General features: G+C 45.2%; 1 protein-coding gene across 3 annotated transcripts in view; it reads left to right on the top strand.

Moving 5' to 3' along the window:
- The window catches only part of SH2D4A (SH2 domain containing 4A), a 60,213-nt gene extending 45,789 nt beyond the window's left edge, over positions 1–14,424 (top strand). For all 3 annotated transcript variants that reach the window (XM_059384260.1, XM_059384259.1, XM_059384261.1), the window contains 2 exons: positions 12,388–12,608; positions 13,097–14,424. In XM_059384260.1, the coding sequence (XP_059240243.1) occupies positions 12,388–12,608; positions 13,097–13,189 (314 nt within the window). In that variant the 3' untranslated portion in view covers positions 13,190–14,424. The remainder of the gene's footprint in view (positions 1–12,387; positions 12,609–13,096) is intronic.
- The last annotated feature ends 3,429 nt before the right edge of the window (positions 14,425–17,853 follow it).

Genomic DNA, 17,853 nt, shown 5'->3' with positions numbered 1-17,853 from the left:
CTGGCTGCCTCTCTGTCTACTTGTGATTTCTCTCTGTCAAATTAATAAATAAAATCTTTAAAAAAAAAATAAAAAAAAATTTAAACATTTAAAAATATAAATAAAAAAATTTCTTTTTTGTAGGCCTTCTGCTAAAGGGCTGCTTTCACAGTCAGATCATTATGGAACCATCTAGCTTTCCTTGTAAAATACATATTCTTTGGTGATTCAGGCTTTAGTAATTGTCCACTCCCTGATCTCCTCTCCCTCTTAGGACTGGGTCATAAGTCTACTTCCTTTCCATTCTGTTCAGAAGACATTGGAAGAAATAGTGACATCAGTATCAAAAGATGAGTGTTTAATATTGCCTTTTTTTTTTCTTTTTAAGATAAGCACTGATGAAATCAGTACTTTATAGTTTCTGTGTCGTTGGCCAGATGGTGTCATTCCTGATTACAAGGGTGGTAGTTCATTTTAATAACAGGAAATAAGAAATTGAAAGTGTTGGTTAATGTTTAAAAATCGTGGTACTTTAACAGGCAATCCCACTTGAAACAGTTGCTAAAAGCCAGGAAGATAAAGTGGGACTAAAAATCCAGTTGGAGCTTTGGTTAAAAAAATAAGTTTTTGAGTTTTATATAAATAACTTATTGGTTGCTATTGTTATACATTTAATTTCACTTATATAGATATTTATCATAGTCATAAGAAAAATAAATAATATGATAAAATATAATGAAATAATACACAGTTATGTCCTCAATGTAAGCCATAGTCTTCTGTTTTAAGAAGACAAAATTTCACGTTTCTATGATAAAGAGAAGATGGATCATATCTTATATTTTTGAAATATAATTGTTTAATGATCATGAGCCCTGTTGGAAATAATGGGATGGTAGCTCTCCTGTACTGGTTTACCATCTTCCTTTTGTTATCATACACTCCATAAGTTGCCTTTCTTATATTACTGTTTTGGTCAGCTAACTTTTCCCCATAGAAGTTCACACTTTGGCCCTTTTCTTTTCATTAGCTTTAGACAGGATGGAGGTGGATAGGAGAGGACAGGGAAATGAAGACCAGTGGATCTCTGGCTTGTGGAGCTGCGTGGAAACTCATGCTCTCAGTTGGGAGAAGGAATACAGGAGGGTCAGGAGATTACCAGGATTAAAAAAGAGGGGTGAAAATGAATTTATTTGGGATATGATGAGCTTGAAATGTCTTTGGGGCAGTCATGTGAAAATATCCATTTGGTAATTGGATTAACAGATCAGTGCTAGCGATAATGGATCGGAGCCCTCAGCACACACTGAAAAGCAGGGGAGGGGAGATGACATTTTCCAGGAGTGAAGTGAAAAGAAAGGTAAGAGAAGACCAAGGACAAGACCCCAGGGAGCACCAATACTCAGTGCGATGGCAAAGAAGAGCAGAGGCCCCACATCTTTGTCTCAGGTTTCCTTTCCCACTCAGCGTCATGATGAGGCAGGTATCTGGCCATGGGCAGTCAAGTAGGGTATTGCCTCTGATCTCCTAGATGTAAGAACTTGGAAAATCCCAAGTGCAAGAGAGATCCAGAAAGGCAGTACTAAACTCTACTTTGTGAGCATCTTGATCTCAAGCACATGTAGATATGTAGTCTCCCCACTTCTGCTCCTCTCTCAGCAAGCTCTTCTCACAGAGGCCATCAGGTTTCAACTTTCACGCTTGATCTGAATATCACTCCAGCTCCATCTCAAACCGCGGTCCTCACAGAACCCTGCCTTGATCATGACTTTCCACCACATGTTTCCCGTCCGTCCCTGACACACCACACTCACCCCTTTGCTAGGGCCTTTGCACTTGTTCTTCCTGAAGATCCCTTTATGGCCAACGTCTTAAGGAGCTGACTTACCTGTTTGGGGGCTTGGTGGGCCCCCCAGATCTGCTGGGTAGACTAACAGGCTGGAGACTCAGGGAAAACTGGCAGCTTAAGTCCAAAGTCCACTGGCAGAATCCCTTCTTGCTCAGGGAAGGTCTTTTCTCTTTTGATGCCTTCAACTGATTGGATGAGGCCCACCCATATTGCGGAGGATTTTTCTCCCTTCCCTCATTCAAAAATTACTTTTTTTTAATTAGGAAATATTTCAAACAAAAAAAGAAAACTGTAAGTAACACCAATGATGTAATAAATGTTGTATCTACTTTCTAGGATACAATGAATGTTAGAAGCCATATTTATCTCATATCTGTTTCTCTTATTAAGAAATAAAGCCTGAGAGAATAAAGGCCCTCTCTTTTCCTCCCTTACTGACTCTATTTATTTACTTCTCTCCAATAGGTAAATCACTCTTTGAAGTTATCCTTTTCATCCATATTTTTATACTCTCATTATATATGTATATGTGTGTGCATTTTTATGAACTATATTGATATATATAAAACATATATTTATACACGTATATATATATGCTTCTATCAAACATGCAATATTGTGTTTAATATTTACATGGTATCATGTTATAGGTATTTTTCTGCAGCTTGAGTTTTCTCCCAACATTATGTCATCTAGATTTTTCTTTAGCTCATTCGTTTTACCTGTGATGCAGTATGTTATAAGATACAGATTATATTCTGTTGGAGCTATAATTTTTTGAGGGTCTAATATGTTCCAAGCATTACACTGAGCACTTTAAAGGAAGTAAATTTTATTCCCACTTTATAAAGTAAGAACCTAGGAACTAAAATGTTAAGTTCTTTTCAGGCTTCTACCATCAGTGGCAATATTCAGAGCCAGATCTACTTAACTTCTAAGTCACAGCATATCTGAGTACTAATACAAGTGGGAACACCCATGCTTTTTATATAAGTTGGAAATTTGAATCAGTGAACAGTAATACCACAGAGATTTGTTTCTCTAGTACATGAATGAGTTCACTAAATCTCACAGCCAGTGGTGAAGTAAAAGTGTCCAGGAAACTTCATTCAGCATAAGTTTTGCCCCATTCCCATACAATGCTCCAAGGCTGCAAGAGTTTAGAGTAATAGAAGTGGAATCTATATTTTTTGTGGTAATGGTTACCTAACTATACATTTGTCAAAATCAATCAATTGCGTACTTAAAATTGGTGAATTTTATTGTATGTAAATTATATCTCAAGCTGAATTTTTAAAAATGCGAAGTCCAAGAAGCACAGTTTTCTTAGCTCTTAGCATGGAAAGATAGTGCAGTTGGCCCTTGAACAATGCAGGGGTTGGGGTGCCAACCCCTTGCACAGTTGAAAATCCATAGATAAATCTGGACTTCCCAGAAACTTAACTATGAACTGACTACTGTTGACCAAAGACTTACTGATCATATAAACAGTTGATTAACGCATATCTTGTATGTTATATCTATTATATACTGTAATCTTTTAATAGAGAAAAGAAAACATTATTAAGAAATTCATAAGAGAGAAAATACATTTGTAGTACCACATTTATTGAAAAAAATCCACATATAAGTGGACGTATGCAGTTCAAACCTGTGTTGTTTGAGGGTCAACTGTATAGTGTAAGCTTGGCACAAGACTCCAAGACCAGATCACCTAGGTTTGAGTTATGTTCTTTTCCTCTTTAAAATGGGCTTAATAATATCTACACTGTAGAGTAGTTTTTTGTTTTAAGTGTATCATCTAATATATGTAACATACTTAGTGCCTGACACGCAGTGTTTCTGTTATCATGGCCAACCAGAACTGAAGAGCTTAAAAGTAAATGTGCCATTCATGTTCTCTCTGCCTTTCTCTTCATCAGAATCCTAATCTTGCCACAAAATATTGCTGTAACAGCATCATATATGAGGGATAAGCAGGATTTCAGTAAAATAGATCTTAATTACTACTAAACTGTCCTATGCGATTTGAACCCAGGAGGTCACCCCAGAAGGCAACAGGAATTTGGAAGGACAGAAGGACAAAACAGGGAGCAAAGTTGCTTGGAAAAGTTGAGCAGAATATTGCCAGTTGAGGTTGAGCATGGGGTTGGGAGGAAAGGTGTGGCAAGATGGGAATGACTCCTAGATTTGCTAAAATAACATTTTATTTTCTAGATTTAAAATCTTCTGGGGGCTCTGCCTTCGGCTCAGGTCATGATCTTAGGGTCCTGGGATCAAGGCCCGCGTCGGGCTCTCTGCTTAGTGGAGAGCCTGCTTCCCCCTCTCTTTCTCTGCCTGCCTCTCTGCCTGTTTGTGATCTCTGTCTGTCAAATAAATAGATAAAATCTTTTTTAAAAAAAATCTTCTGAATACTGTTATCAGCTCTGTTTGGTTTTATTTCCTCTTTATCACCCTCTTCTCATTCTGTCCGACTGTCTTGACCCTGAAATACAATCCTTGTTTTTATTCATTTTCTCTTGCATCTGGTCACCACATTACAGAAATCTTTAAGACACACACTATGGTCTAGAATGTTTATAAAGTTGGAGATTAGTGTTGGAGAGCCCTCCTGGGTAAATGTAATATCCTGCAAAGTCATTTTATTTATTCTGGTTTCTGATTCTAAGTATCCAAAGTGTGTAGATACATAATTAGCTCTACTCACTAACTCCTCTTCAAAGAGAGGGTCAACAAATAAATAAAACTGAAGTTTGAAAGTCTGTTCAGAACCCCCCAGACTCCTGTCTGCATTCTCTCTGTTGGCATATCCCGTCTCCTGTTACTATGCGGCAGTGTTCAGGAGCTCAGAATTCAGCAGGGCCTGGGAGTAGGAAAGGTGGGGGAAGGCTAACAGTAAGTGTATAAACAAATTTCTGATTTAGGAATTTTCTGACAGCTTCTGTTAGAGAATTCATATATCTGCTTACGCTACGCATCAAGAGCTGATCATTACGCCTCTGAAATGCAACGCACGCGTCCTTATTCAAATATGGATATAATTAGGCCGCTGGTGAGATGTTTCCATCCTGACCGGTTTCTTGTGGCTGTCTTTTGCTGTCACGGTTTATAATTGAACCTGCCTCTCAATGCTTTAGTTCCAATATTTTAAGCTACTTAAAAAGCAAATCCCTTTCACATCTGTGGGATTTCAGTACAGTTCACACTGCAGCTATTTTGATTGCTTCCATTTTTGACACATGCCTCCAAAGTTCCCTTCTGCTTGGAGAGCAAGACCCATCCATTTCTCTGTCTGCAGCTGTTCCCTGGGACTCCAGGTCCCCAGAGCCGAGCCTCCAGGCAGAATCCTGTGTCCCACTCCTCAGGCGTGTGCCAGCCCGCAGCCCCTGCCCCGCAGTCCCTGAGGCTGCGTGCCCACAATGGGAGGGATCCCACAGACAGTCTCAAGGAGCCCACCCAAGATTTCTTTCAGGCTAAAACCTTAATGAACCTGAGAATCAGCACTCACAAGGGACAATGTGCCCTTCAACTATTTTGCTGAGAAGCGGTGATTTCTTCATTGTGGGGCCATTAGACTTCCGCCCCCCTCTCCCAGAGAGACTTTCAAGCTTCCATCTTTACTAAGCACATCCTGCCTCATTGACATATATGATTCATATACTTGGTAGAGTGGGGTGGGCTGTGGCCAGCAGCAAGAATCTGTCATATCTGCGTGTGGCAGGGAAGGACCACCACAAGTGCCTCCCCTGGCAGTCACTGTCCCACCCTGAAGAGGGACTAGCCCAGCATTAGCCCCAAGCCCTGGGACTTCACCTGCATTTTGGCATGAAGCCTTCAACACTAAGCATCAAAGCACTTTGAATTATTCTCTGGAGTTCTCCCATCTGACTGCCTAGTATTAGTTCAGATGGCCAGAGTAACTGAAGAGGAAACATAAAGAGGGTAAAGCTATGTCCATCTATTCAATCTTGAAAAGAGCTAGTGTTTCTGCAGCACATACCATGCATTATTGTAGGGTTTTTTTTGAAGACTCTTACTTTTCCAATAAACTACCCAGTGCAGCAAACTGGCTGCAAAAAAATGTATGTATTTCCACTAATGTTGGGAGTAGTCCATTAACCCCAAAGGCCTTGCTTACTTGAGTTTTTCAGTGGATGCGCTTGAGTCTTCCCCCTAATGCTGCCAGTCACTGAGTGTCATGGCCCACATGTGCCCGGGAGCCCCATGATTGCCATTACTGATGCCCTGGGCTCGAGTCTTGTAGTTTACACTGTGTTCTTGGAGAGACCTAGAAGGACCTTGCAGGCAAGGGAAGGGGAGCCTGGGTGGGTGAGGGACAAAAGAGAGTGACCTGCTTTGGGGGTTCGACTTCAGGTTTCTTATGGAAAGAGGGATTTTGATATTTAGAGAAGAACTTTTAATCTGTGCTTTCATCACCAGAGTTTTCTTTGTCATTGCATGGTCTGATTATAAAATTTGGACACTCCTTTATGTTGGCAAAGGAGGCAGTAGAGTATAGTGGTTAAGAGCACGTCTCTGGGGCCAAATCCCAGCCTCCACCAACAAGCTGTGTGGCCTTAGGCAGGTCCCGTGAGTTCTGAATTTCTGTCTCTCATCTGTATAATGCAGACACCGACATCACCTGTCTCACAGAGTCATTTGAAAGATTCACGAGTTACTATATGTGAAGTACTTAGCGCTGAATGTGACACAAAGGAAGCCCTAATTAATAAGTGTTAGCCATCATGGTAATGAAGAAAGAACAAATGATGTGATTTTAATTCTTGAATTATTATGGAAACATTAAGAATAATATTTTGAGAGCTCTAGTGTTCCTTATCCCAAGGGGCCTGAAACCTGAAGGTTGAGAGCTTGGTATCACAGTGTATGTCCCTCTAGATAGAGGATCTAGGGCCTGTCCCAGAACCCCTTCAAAAGTACTTCCTTTACATACTGACCGGGTTAAAGAAAGCATAAAGTAGAAGGGAGCTACAGTGCGAAAATATAGAGCTCTCGTCCAAGTGTGAGACCTCCTATGGATAACGTGTGCAGTTTGCATTTGGCACGGTTGCTACGTGGGAAGAAGTTCTTCTAAAACTCAGTTTTTTCTTTTATTCACCCCTAATCTAGGCACTTTGCAGTGTGGGACTTTGAGGTCACCTTAACAGCAGAGATGAGTTCCTCCATGAAAGTTATCTTGGTGCCATCTCCTCCCTTCAGGGTATTCTGGGGAGCCCAAGAAGCAGAGAATCAGGACAGGTGACAAAAGCAGGAGTAAGAGTTCCTTGGCGGAGCTCAGCTCAGGAAGGGTAGCCCTGAGGCCGCTCTCAGCAGACCCGAGTGGGTCAAGGGGAATGCTAAAGCCTGCCATGTTCTGGGCCTTTTCAGCCCCTGGCAACAGGAATCCTGAGCTTAGGGAAGGTGGCAGAGGTCACTAATGCCTCAATTCTACACCCAAGTGACTGTACGTAAGTCTTCACAATAAATGCATCTTCTTTATGTTGCTTGGGTCGGGGCACCTGGGCGGCTGGGTTGGTCGAGCATCCAGCTCTTGATTTCATCTCTGGTCATGATCTCAGCTCAGGTCATGATCTTGGGGTCCTAGAATCAAGCCCTGCATCAGGCTCTACACTCAACTGGGAGTATGCTTGGGGATTCTCTTTCTCCCCCAGTGCCCCCCAACACTATGTTGCCCAGCTTAGAAATGAACACGTCTTTGTGAAATAAATATTCATAGTTTATTTTCAGCCAATTTCAGGAAAATTTCATGAGCTCGGGGGGTTAAAAAGCAAAATACTTGAGTGAGAGACAAGAGACCTGAAACCATCACTAACTAATCCTATACCCTGGTCATATACCTGCTCTCCTTCCGCTTCCCCTTTTGTATGGCGATGGTAATAATACCAGTTCTGTTTGTTTTGAGTTTTTTGGGAATTAAGTGAAATAACCCATGAAGACACGTTGAGCAATGTGAACTGCTAGCTCAGGGGAGTATTCTAGTTGGGTGAGAGCATGGACTCTGAGACTGCCCGGGTGCAAGACCAGTGCATCCCCTGGCCTAACCACATGACCTGAAGCACATTAGGAACTCTCTCTGGTGCAGGTTTTGCTCATCTGAGATTTGAGAGAAGGAATAGTGCCTGTTTGTCAGGCTGCTTTAAGGATTAAGTGAAGTAAGGCACCATTTGAGGAGCACCAGGCAGACGTGAAGGACTCTGTATGCTACTACTATTTGGTTACCTTCCATTTTTTTTTTTTTAAGATTTTATTTATTTATCAGAGGGAGAGAGGGGGAGAGAGTGAGCACAGGCAGACAGAATGGCAGGCAGAGGCAGAGGGAGAAGCAGGCTCCCTGCTGAGCAAGGAGCCCGATGTGGGACTCGATCCCAGGACGCTGGGATCATGACCTGAGCAGAAGGCAGCCACTCAACCAATTGAGCCACCCAGGTGTCCCACCTTCCATTTGGTTTTTAAACACATTTTCCAGACTCTGGACACAGGCGCTACAGATGTATAGACAAAGTTAGTAGTGCTTCAGAAAAACCTGAAATGCATCCCTTGTCCCTGTCCATAAGTGATCAGACTCGAGGCAATGGCTGCATAGAAGCATCCCAGAGAGACGTTTCTGGCCTGATTATAAGATAGAATTACTCATTAGACCTTTTCTGGGCATCTTGTAAGTGGCTGGTGCTGAGAGTGTGAAAATAAGATGTGGTGGTTGGCCTCTAGGAGATCACAAGGATGTGGGGCAGGGAGAGACAGTAGAATGTGCTGTGAGTACTACAGTGGAGCTGTGGATAGTACATGGTTGGGGGGGGCGCCTGGATAGACCAGGGGAGTCTCAGGTGGAGGTGGGAACAGGTACTCAGCAGGTGCAGAGGAACCTTGACTTACTGCTCAGGGGGAAGTCAGAAAGCTTCATGCTATTGTTGCATCTTAGAGAATGTGTAGGCGTTTTCCAGAAGGAGGCTGTGGAAAGGGCATCCCACTGACCTGTCCTCCTTCTGTAAGGTGCCACGTGGATTTCCAACAAGGGCCATGGTAGGGTTTCTGAGTTATTTCAAGTCTCTTGGGATCTATTCACCCTCTTTTGTGCAAAACATAGAGCCTACCATGCAGCTCTCCCTTCACTGCAGTGGGTTTAAAGCTCTGCTGTCCAACACGGCAGCCACTCCACATATGTGGCTCTTTACACCAAAATTAATTAAAATTAAATAAAATTAAGGGTTGAGTCCCTCTATCATACTAGCTACATTTCAGGTCCTCAGTACCGCAGGGCCAGTGCAGGCATTGCATTGCCACAAAAATTTGTTGAATAGCACTGTCGGCGAGTGTGCCCTGGCATCACACAGAGAAAGGAATGGGACATTACTGTCTGCCCCCTCCCAGCTCCTCTGTTGGGAACGTCCAGGCTGGGTGCTCAGGCTCTCAGGGGTGGTAGGCAGCTCTGTCCAGGCTCTTCAAGAGTCAGAAGCTGCCCGGTAAGACCTCGTGCAGCGACATCTGGGGTGGTTTTGGCACCCCCTGCCCAGATTCAAACGGAGCAGTGCTGAGGGAAGATCTGTCTTTTCAAAGTAATTGGAATGAAATGAAGTCAAAGAAAACTTTTTATTTACCCTTCATCACTGGCACATAAATCTCCTGTGACTCACAGAGGCTTGGTTCTTAGAATATGCACGAAGAGAGCTGGTCAGAGGGAAGTTGCCTGGAGGCGTCACTGCCTTTAGGGGGCTGGATGAAGGCCACTGCTTCATCCATTCTTAAGAGTCAGGTAAGGAGACTGCTCAAGTCCACAGCGATTAATATTTGACACTGGATTTTGGCCTTGCGGTTAAGAACTCTCTTTGCAGGCGGACAAAGCTCACTGTTTGGCAGCAATCATAGCCAAGCCTCCCTCCTTCAATGGAATCATGATTGTGCGTGGACAAGTATCAGATGAGCCAGACGAGCGTTCTCTTCAGGAATGATAATCCTGATGTAAAGCAGAAAGAGCGAAGCGTGGTCTCCACAGCACTTCACCTCTGAACCTGCCTTCAGAACCTCAGTATTCGAGCCTCCATTAGGACTTACGATTTGCCACAAAATCATTTTATTGTGTTCTGGTGTCTCTGGAAATTATGCAGTGCCCAGATCTATGTGTAATGGGTAATAATTACAGTTTGAGAAGCTTTCAGGAAGTTTGATTTACAGCTACTGTCTGATCCGATTTTAGGAAGAATTTAAACTAACAACCCAGGTTTGGTTATAATTTTCCAGAATAGCTTTCGTTTTAGGAATCTAAATCCATCTGGATAACATGGTAAGGTTATAACATCTACCCCATCTGTTGAAGTAACTTGGAATTTCAGAGTTAGGCTGTTGGTAAGTCTGGAAGAAGAGAGAAATCTTTCTTCCAGAATGCTGCTGCTCCTTCACTCATTTCTGAAGGGCAGTTTTCAGTGTCAGTGAAGAATATCCCTGCCTTTATAGACAGAGTCTTGAAACTTCAGTCACGTTTAGTCCCTAGGTAGGCTGCTTACCTGTTGCTTTGCTTCAGATTATGGTTGTCATCTGTCATTTATCAATAGGGTCAGGTGTGATTAGAAAGGTAAATTGGGCCAACAGAAGCAGCGGTCTGTATCTTTTGGATCTTAGATGGGCATCATTTGAGCACCTGAAGTGGACAGTACAGCAGCTGACCCAAGAGACTCACTCACTCACTATCAGTGGTGCCTGCAGTTTCCACTGGCTCAAGTCTCATCAGGGAAAGGGCAGAAAGGTAGCAGGTGGTGATGGAGATAATGCATGGGCATCATGGTAGCCTTGCTGGGCTTGGATCGGTAGACCTGGAGGCCCTAGAAGAGAGGCCATGGCTCTTCTGTCTCAGGGACATTCCTTATCTGTGCAACAGCCCCCCATTCTCATCCCTGTGTTTCACTGGGGTTGAGCTACTCAGAGTTGGGTTTGAGGTGCAGGCCCTGGGGCCTCCTGAAATGTACATGGGAGAAGAGAAGGCAGAAGAGCTGGTTGATAGGTCTTGCCTAGGAGAGATCGGGTGATTTTTTAATCCCCTCTTTATTAAAGGTCTACTTAGAAAAAAGAAAATAGAGTTTTTTTTTTTTAAATGTATTGGGGGGGGGGGAGAGCAGATATGAGAGCAGGGGGGAAGGGGAGAGGGAGAGAGAATCCTAAGCAAACTCCACACTAAGCACAGAGCCCAATGTGGGGCTTGATCTCGTGATCCTGAAATCACGACCTGAGCCAAGATCTAGAATCAGATGCTCAACTGACTATGTTACCCAGGTGCCCCAGAAAGCAGCGATGCTTTCATCTGATGTCATACTCTGGATAATTAGGGTTCAATTCTCAATTAACTTTACTAATAACAAGACTAAAGGGCTATAATGGTCCATCCGTTGCCTTTTCACCAGGAGATTCTTTTACTAAGATACAGAACATCAGTATGGAGCTAACCCTGAAACAGAAGTAAGAGCTTCTGTCTGCCGTGGTGAAAGGGATCGTGGGGAGAATTCTGCTCCTCCTCCCAGATCCGAACCTGCTGATTAAGTGGATGACTTCACCATCTCTCCGAGATGTGTTTGTGCACTCTCTGTAGGTCTCACCACGTCACGGATTCATCTGAGGAACTGCAACAGGACTAAGAAGGGAAACTGGGAATAGGAGTGAAACCTCATGAGTTTGGACTGGTTGGGGGAAAGGCTGGTCTGAATTAGTGTGAATTCATGAGGCTTCTAAAGTGTGTATACACACACACACACACACAAACTTCATGTAAATTAAGAGTTTCATTTTGAATATATATGAAGACAAACATATATGAAGATATATGAGCACATGTGTATCCAAATATACATACATGTACATATTTTTATTCCTTCAACTGCCACCGAAGCATCATTTAGGAGTAACCCAGTAGAAAGTAACCCAAGTAGAAAGACTTGTAGACCTCCGTCCCTCCCGGTTCTGTTACTAACTTGCTGACTCCTAGACCAGGCCCCTGAGCTTAGCACAACTGATATTTGGGTTGGAGGATTCTTTGTAGGTGAAGCTGTCCTTGCGCTATTGGATGTTTAGCAGCATCTCTGGCCTCTCTGGCTGCTCATAGCCTCCTCTGCCCAAAAATGTCTCTCAGATTTCCAGAGGTTGTCCTGGTGGAGAACCACCATCTAAGACCATATAGGAAGAAATAAACCGAGGAAGACACTTTCCAGTCCCCTTCCAGATGGAATGCTTCCAGGACACCTATAAAGGGTCCTACCAGACTTAGAAGCCACCTAACTAACACCTGTGGTGTTATAACCGGGGGCATAGGTGGGAACATATTCTGAAGGCTAAATCTTGATGCTCTCATTTATGTTATCAACTGGCCACTGTCAGCCGCCCTGCTCGCCCAGTTACCCAATACCAGGAGATGAATGATACTGTAGTATATTCTTAAGAAGTCCAAAATGGACTTGAAGTTGCTCTTACTTTTTCCTAAACTTTATGCATGCAGCTATATTAACTGAAGACAGTTCTGGAAATGATTTGGCTAAAATACCTGCTTTTCTTTCCCGCAGGGATCCTGACATTAAAGAGAGCAAATGAGCTTCTGAGCACTTGCGAGCCGGGCAGTTTTCTGGTCCGCGTCAGTGAAAGGATCAAAGGCTACGCCCTGTCCTATCTGTCCGAGGATGGCTGTAAGCATTTCCTCATAGATGCCTCCACGGACTCCTACAGCTTCCTGGGCGTGGACCGGCTGCAGCACGCCACCCTGGCCGCGCTGGTGGACTACCACAAGGTGACCTGGTGTACAGGCTTGACTTGCTCTGTGAATTGTTGTCCCACAGCAGCTCTAGCAGTGAAAGGCAATTATCAGAAAAGAGATTGAGACGAGTAATGGGGGATTAGTGTCTGATAATTCTTCCGGATAATCAGGATTCTTAATTACAATTCCTTTATCGTTGAACCTAGTTCTTCCTCAGATACTCAGGGAGAACGCACTGGGGCTGAGAATGGAGGAGATGCTAAAAGCCTGTGCACACGCTGCTCGCAACTGAGGCCACACTTAGAACTCAAGCCTGGGAGGGAAAGAGGGTACATGGCAATTTGCAGATGAGGAAAATCTCTTCTAAGATTGCCATAAACTGATAAAGCTTCACGTAAATCAAGGGCAAACAAGAAGTCGTGTGCTCCGAGGAGGCAGGGAAGGGCATGACCTCCTTATTTCTACTGTCTCGACAACCTGCCCACCACAGCGCAGCCTGATCTCTGCCTTCTGATTCACAGGTGGAGCCCATAACCTCCCTGGGGAAGGAGCTCCTCCTCTACCCCTGTGGTCAGCAGGGCGAGCCGCCGGACTACCTGGAGCTCTTCGAGTGACAGCGGCCCCCGTGGTGTCCTGCGCCCTCCAGCTGGGCTTTCCTCTGGGTTAACACTGCTCAAACAGACCTGTGCGTGTGAGGCCAAAGTCAGCCTGCAGCAGAGCCAGCACTGACCAACGGGCAAGTGTCCTTGGAGCCCCGTGGAAATCTGTCTTCTGTGCAGATGCTGGAGTTTAACGTTAAGAGAAAATCAACTCTGCACCATATTCACTCCAAAAGTAAATGGAGACGATCCCCAATTTCAGCAACTACCTAACGTGAAGGATACAACTTTAATGATGTATATAAAATGAACAAAGGAGAAATGGAAACCTTTTAGGAATTAAGACATACTTCAAAAACCAATACCTCCTGTGAACTATTTTATGACCTCTACGTTCCCTCTTTGCATCATTTCGAAATGTCTCAGGACTGTGTTTATATTAAGTTCATGTTGGCTTTGGGGAGCTGGCAGAAGAGCCTTCACGGGTGGCCTGCAAACACACTTCATTTATCATGCATGCTGGAGCCAGGATGTAAGGAAGAGACATAGAAAAACAAAAGTTGGGAATGCAAATTGAATGAGGAGTTAAAACTGTAGGAGGAGAGGCTTCACGCGTCACGAAGTACTGCGGACTCTAGGGGAGAGAGCACGTTTTCGAGTCTCCTCGTTCTGGAGAGCAGGGACAGTGCTGGCCTTATATACTCTGGCTCCGTCGGGGAGCGCACCGCGAGGTGAAGCCGCGCACACCTGAGGTGCTGTCCATCAGTGCTCACGCTCCAGCACAGGACACCTGTAAAGGGTCCTTCCGGACTCAGAAGCCACCTAACCCCCATAGGTTCACACCTATGCCCACCTTGTTCTGGGGTGGATGGTGTCCCGGGGAAGACAGGCTGAAGTCCCCAACCCTGGCACCTGCGAATGTGACCTTAGCTGGGAATAGGGTCTTTGCCGATGTGATCAAGTGAGGATGAGCTCCTGCTGGGTCAGGCGGACGCTCCTCCGGCATCTGGTGTCCTTAACAAGGAGAGCGGGATCGGGAGCCGGAGACCCACGGGGGCAAGGCGGCCGTGGGACCGCAGAGGCAGAGACAGGTGATGCGGCTTCGAGCCAGGGAAAGCCAAGGCGTGCTGGCCGCCCCCACAAGCCAGGATCCTCCCTGGAGCCTTAGAGGGGGATGTGGCCTTGCTGACACCTTGGTTTCAGACCTTGAGCCTCCAAATCTATAAGAGAATAAATGTCTGTTGTCTTAAGCCACTGAGTTTATGGTAATTTGTTACAGCGGCCCTCGGAAACTCACACAGAGGATCCTTATAGAACCTGATGGTGCTACATACCGTGTGTGGCTGCACAGCCGGCCCTCCTGAGAGTAAAGGAAGAGGGGAGAGCAGAGTAAGCGCCCGCCGGCTCGGCTCGGCTCGGGGACGCAGGTTTGCTCGGTCAGGAATCCTATGCCCTCTGCGTCTGCGCCGCCAACTCCCAGCAACTCTCGGGCCGGCCCAGCCAGGGCGTCGCCTGTGGGCAGACCAGCTGCCCTGCCGCAGCTGACACCTTGGTTTTTCAAAGGAAAAACTTCCTTTCTCAAAGGAAGCAGACATTGTGGCAGTTTGTTCACGAGGTTGCTGGTTGTGTAGCCCTCGCGGGCTGTGTAGAACGTTAACAGAAGAGGGCGGTGTACGTGTGTATGTGGGAGTGTGTATGGGTGCGTGTGTGCGCTTCCATGAGAGAGTTTTTAAACGCCTATCATGGTGAAGTGATTCCTGAAATACCCCGTGTGTTTCTGTAGTCCGAGAGACACCTATGAATGAGACATTTGTCCAAGAGGACCTGTCTTCAGCTGTCATTTCTAACTGTGATTCAACAGCCATGACATTTTAGAATTGCAGAGACCACAGAGGACCCACATCTTCCACCGTTCCCTCTCTAAGCTTAGGTTTTTGCTTCTAATAAAATAGGTATTTTTTTCTAATTGAGGTGTCCTTGACATTTAACCTTAAATTAGTTTCAGGTACAACATAACCGACTTGAAGTGTGAACTGTCAAGTGATCACCATTGTAAGTCTAATGATCATCCAACCACCTTATAAAGTCACGAGATTTTTTTTCTTATAACTTTAAAGCTCTGCTCTCTTAGCAACTTTTGACTATGCATTCTAGCATTATCCACCGTAGTTACCACGCTGTACATACCCATGACTTACTGATTTTGTAACTGGAAGTCTGTACCTCTTCACTCCCGTCACCCACTTAGCACCCCGCCCCAACCCTCCTTCCCTCTGGCAGTCACCAATCCATTGTCCGTATCCATTTGTTGTTTTGATTGCACGTATAAGTGAAACCATAGGGTATTTGCCTCTCTCTGACTTATTTCACTTAGCATAACACCATCAAGGTCCATCTGTGTTACAAATGGCAAGACCTCATTCTTTTCTGTGGCCGAGTAATATTCTATCGTGTACACACACCGCCTCTCTCTATCCGCTCATCCACTGGTGGACACTGAGGTGGCTTCCGTCATCTTGGCTACTGTAAATAATGCTGCAGTGGACCTAGGGGTGCATGTATCTCTTCGAATTGGTATTTCCGTTTTCTTTGGAAAGGAGAGTTGCCGGGTCACATGGTAGTTCTATTTTAATTAAAAGAAGGTGCTTTTATTAGCTGATTTTAATTAATTTCATCCAGTTCTGTAATCTTTCGGTTCTAAAATAAATAGAAAAGTACCTTATACGGGACGCCTGGGTGGCTCAGTTGGTTAAGCGACTGCCTACCTGAAATTCTTAGGGAGGGAAAAGTGATTAAAACCAAATGGGGTTGAGGAAGCCTGAATTCTCATCCTAGCTCAGCTATTAGATACAGCCTCTGGGCTTTCCTTCTTGCCCAGAGTGTGGTAAGAATGTTCACACTGCACCCTGGGGGTCTCCCTTTCAGAAGGCAAGTCTCTACAATTGCGTCTTTAAAGAAGACACCTGTCCCACTGGTGAGGGAGCAGAAGCCTGGCTGAGGGAGCAAAGCCTGGCTGACACCTCACAATCTCCCCCGCCTCGGCACCACTCCTGGGTGGGACAAACGTGACATTCTTTAGGACTCTCCCAACCATCTTGATGTTAATGGCTTGCTCTAAAAAGGAAAGACAACCTTGATCAAGCCGCGAGACCTCCCGCATCCGGCACCTGGTAGGCCCTCTCTAGCACACGAAAGCTCTGTCGAACCTCCTTCCCCTCACCTTCCCCCAACCGCAGGGTACACAACCTGCCGTCCCTCACAGCCCGGGGCAGCCGCTCTTCCTGCCCACGGGTCCTGTCCCCGTGCTTTAATAAACCATCATTTTGCACCAAAGATGTCTCAAGAATTCTTTCTTGGTCATCGGCTCCGGACCTCACCCCACCGAACCTCACCTGGGTTCTAGAACTTCATCACGACGACTTGCGCTTTCCCTTCCTCAGGAGTGGCCACAAATCGGAGTCGCACATCTCCCCTCTGCTTTCCATTTGTGTGATCTCCTCCCCATCCTTTTCCTCTCTCCCTCCCTTTCTGCCGCATTCTCTGAGAGCTGCTGCTCATCGCCTTCCCTTCCGCATCACAGACTCCACATTCTGTGTTAATTCTTCTCTCACGGCCCCCAGTGTGGACGTGAGCGTTCTATTTCCAGTGCACTTGCCATGCTTCCTTCTGTCCTCTGCCTCATCCTCACGCTTCCTACCACTGCCCCAGATTGAAAATGCTCTGGAGCCTGACAGGACAATAGTGCTTTTTACTGTGTGGTAAAAACACACTGTTGGGTTGTGAGTGAGCTCAGCGTAGTAGAAAGTCTAGCAGATCTGGGTTTGGATCCTGGCTATATCACTAACCAGCAGTGTAGTTATTTTTTTAAAAAGGTTATTTATTTATTCATTTGAGAGAGAGAGAGAGCATGAGTCAGAGGGAGAGGGAGAAGCAGATTCCCGCTGAGCAAGGCTATCCACGCAGGGCTCCATCCCAGGACCCCAGGATCATAACTGGAGCTGACGGCAGACGTTTAACTATCTGAGCCACCCAGGTGCCCCCTAGCTGTGTGGAATCTTAAAAGAACAATACTAAGCTTGTCTGAGCTTCAGCTCTCAAACAGGAGTGACTCAAGTCACCCACTGGATTCCAAGGCTTAGAAAAGAAACACATAAAGTCTCTTGGGTCCAACAAAGCCAGGATTCATGCACTCTGTGCTCCCGTCATGAGCTCAGCTTGTACAAACCATGGGCTGTGCATGCCAATGGCCCATTTGCTAGAGCTTCTGGGATGAATCTTCAGGGGGGAAGGGAAGCTTGTAGAGGTTATACTAGGGAATCACACAGTAGATTAGCCAGTTGAAATGGCTTGCAGAGAGACGGCTACCTTAGTCTGGATTAGAAATGGCAGAGAGAGGGCATTCTCTTAATGTAGAATTTTGACAACCCCAAAGTTAGCAGTGACCTGTCTTTACCCAAAATTGGTCATTGACAAATTGATTCAGTTGTGCGGGAACTCCTGATCACAAATCCCCAAGTATTCACCTGCCTTTTTGACCAGAGGATTTACCACAAACCCAAATCTCTCTGGGATTAACTGCATTGTCTCCCAAATAGGTCAGCTCCTGCCAGTGCTAACCCAGATTTATGTGGGGGAGAGGGCGTTTAGCCCCTGCTCTCCGGTCAGTCTAAACCAGCTTT

This window comes from Mustela nigripes, chromosome 18, assembly GCF_022355385.1.
Source record: "Mustela nigripes isolate SB6536 chromosome 18, MUSNIG.SB6536, whole genome shotgun sequence".
NCBI classification, from domain to species: domain Eukaryota; kingdom Metazoa; phylum Chordata; class Mammalia; order Carnivora; family Mustelidae; genus Mustela; species Mustela nigripes.
Note: the sequence above shows the minus strand (reverse complement) of the source record. Positions and strands in the feature narration are given on the sequence as shown.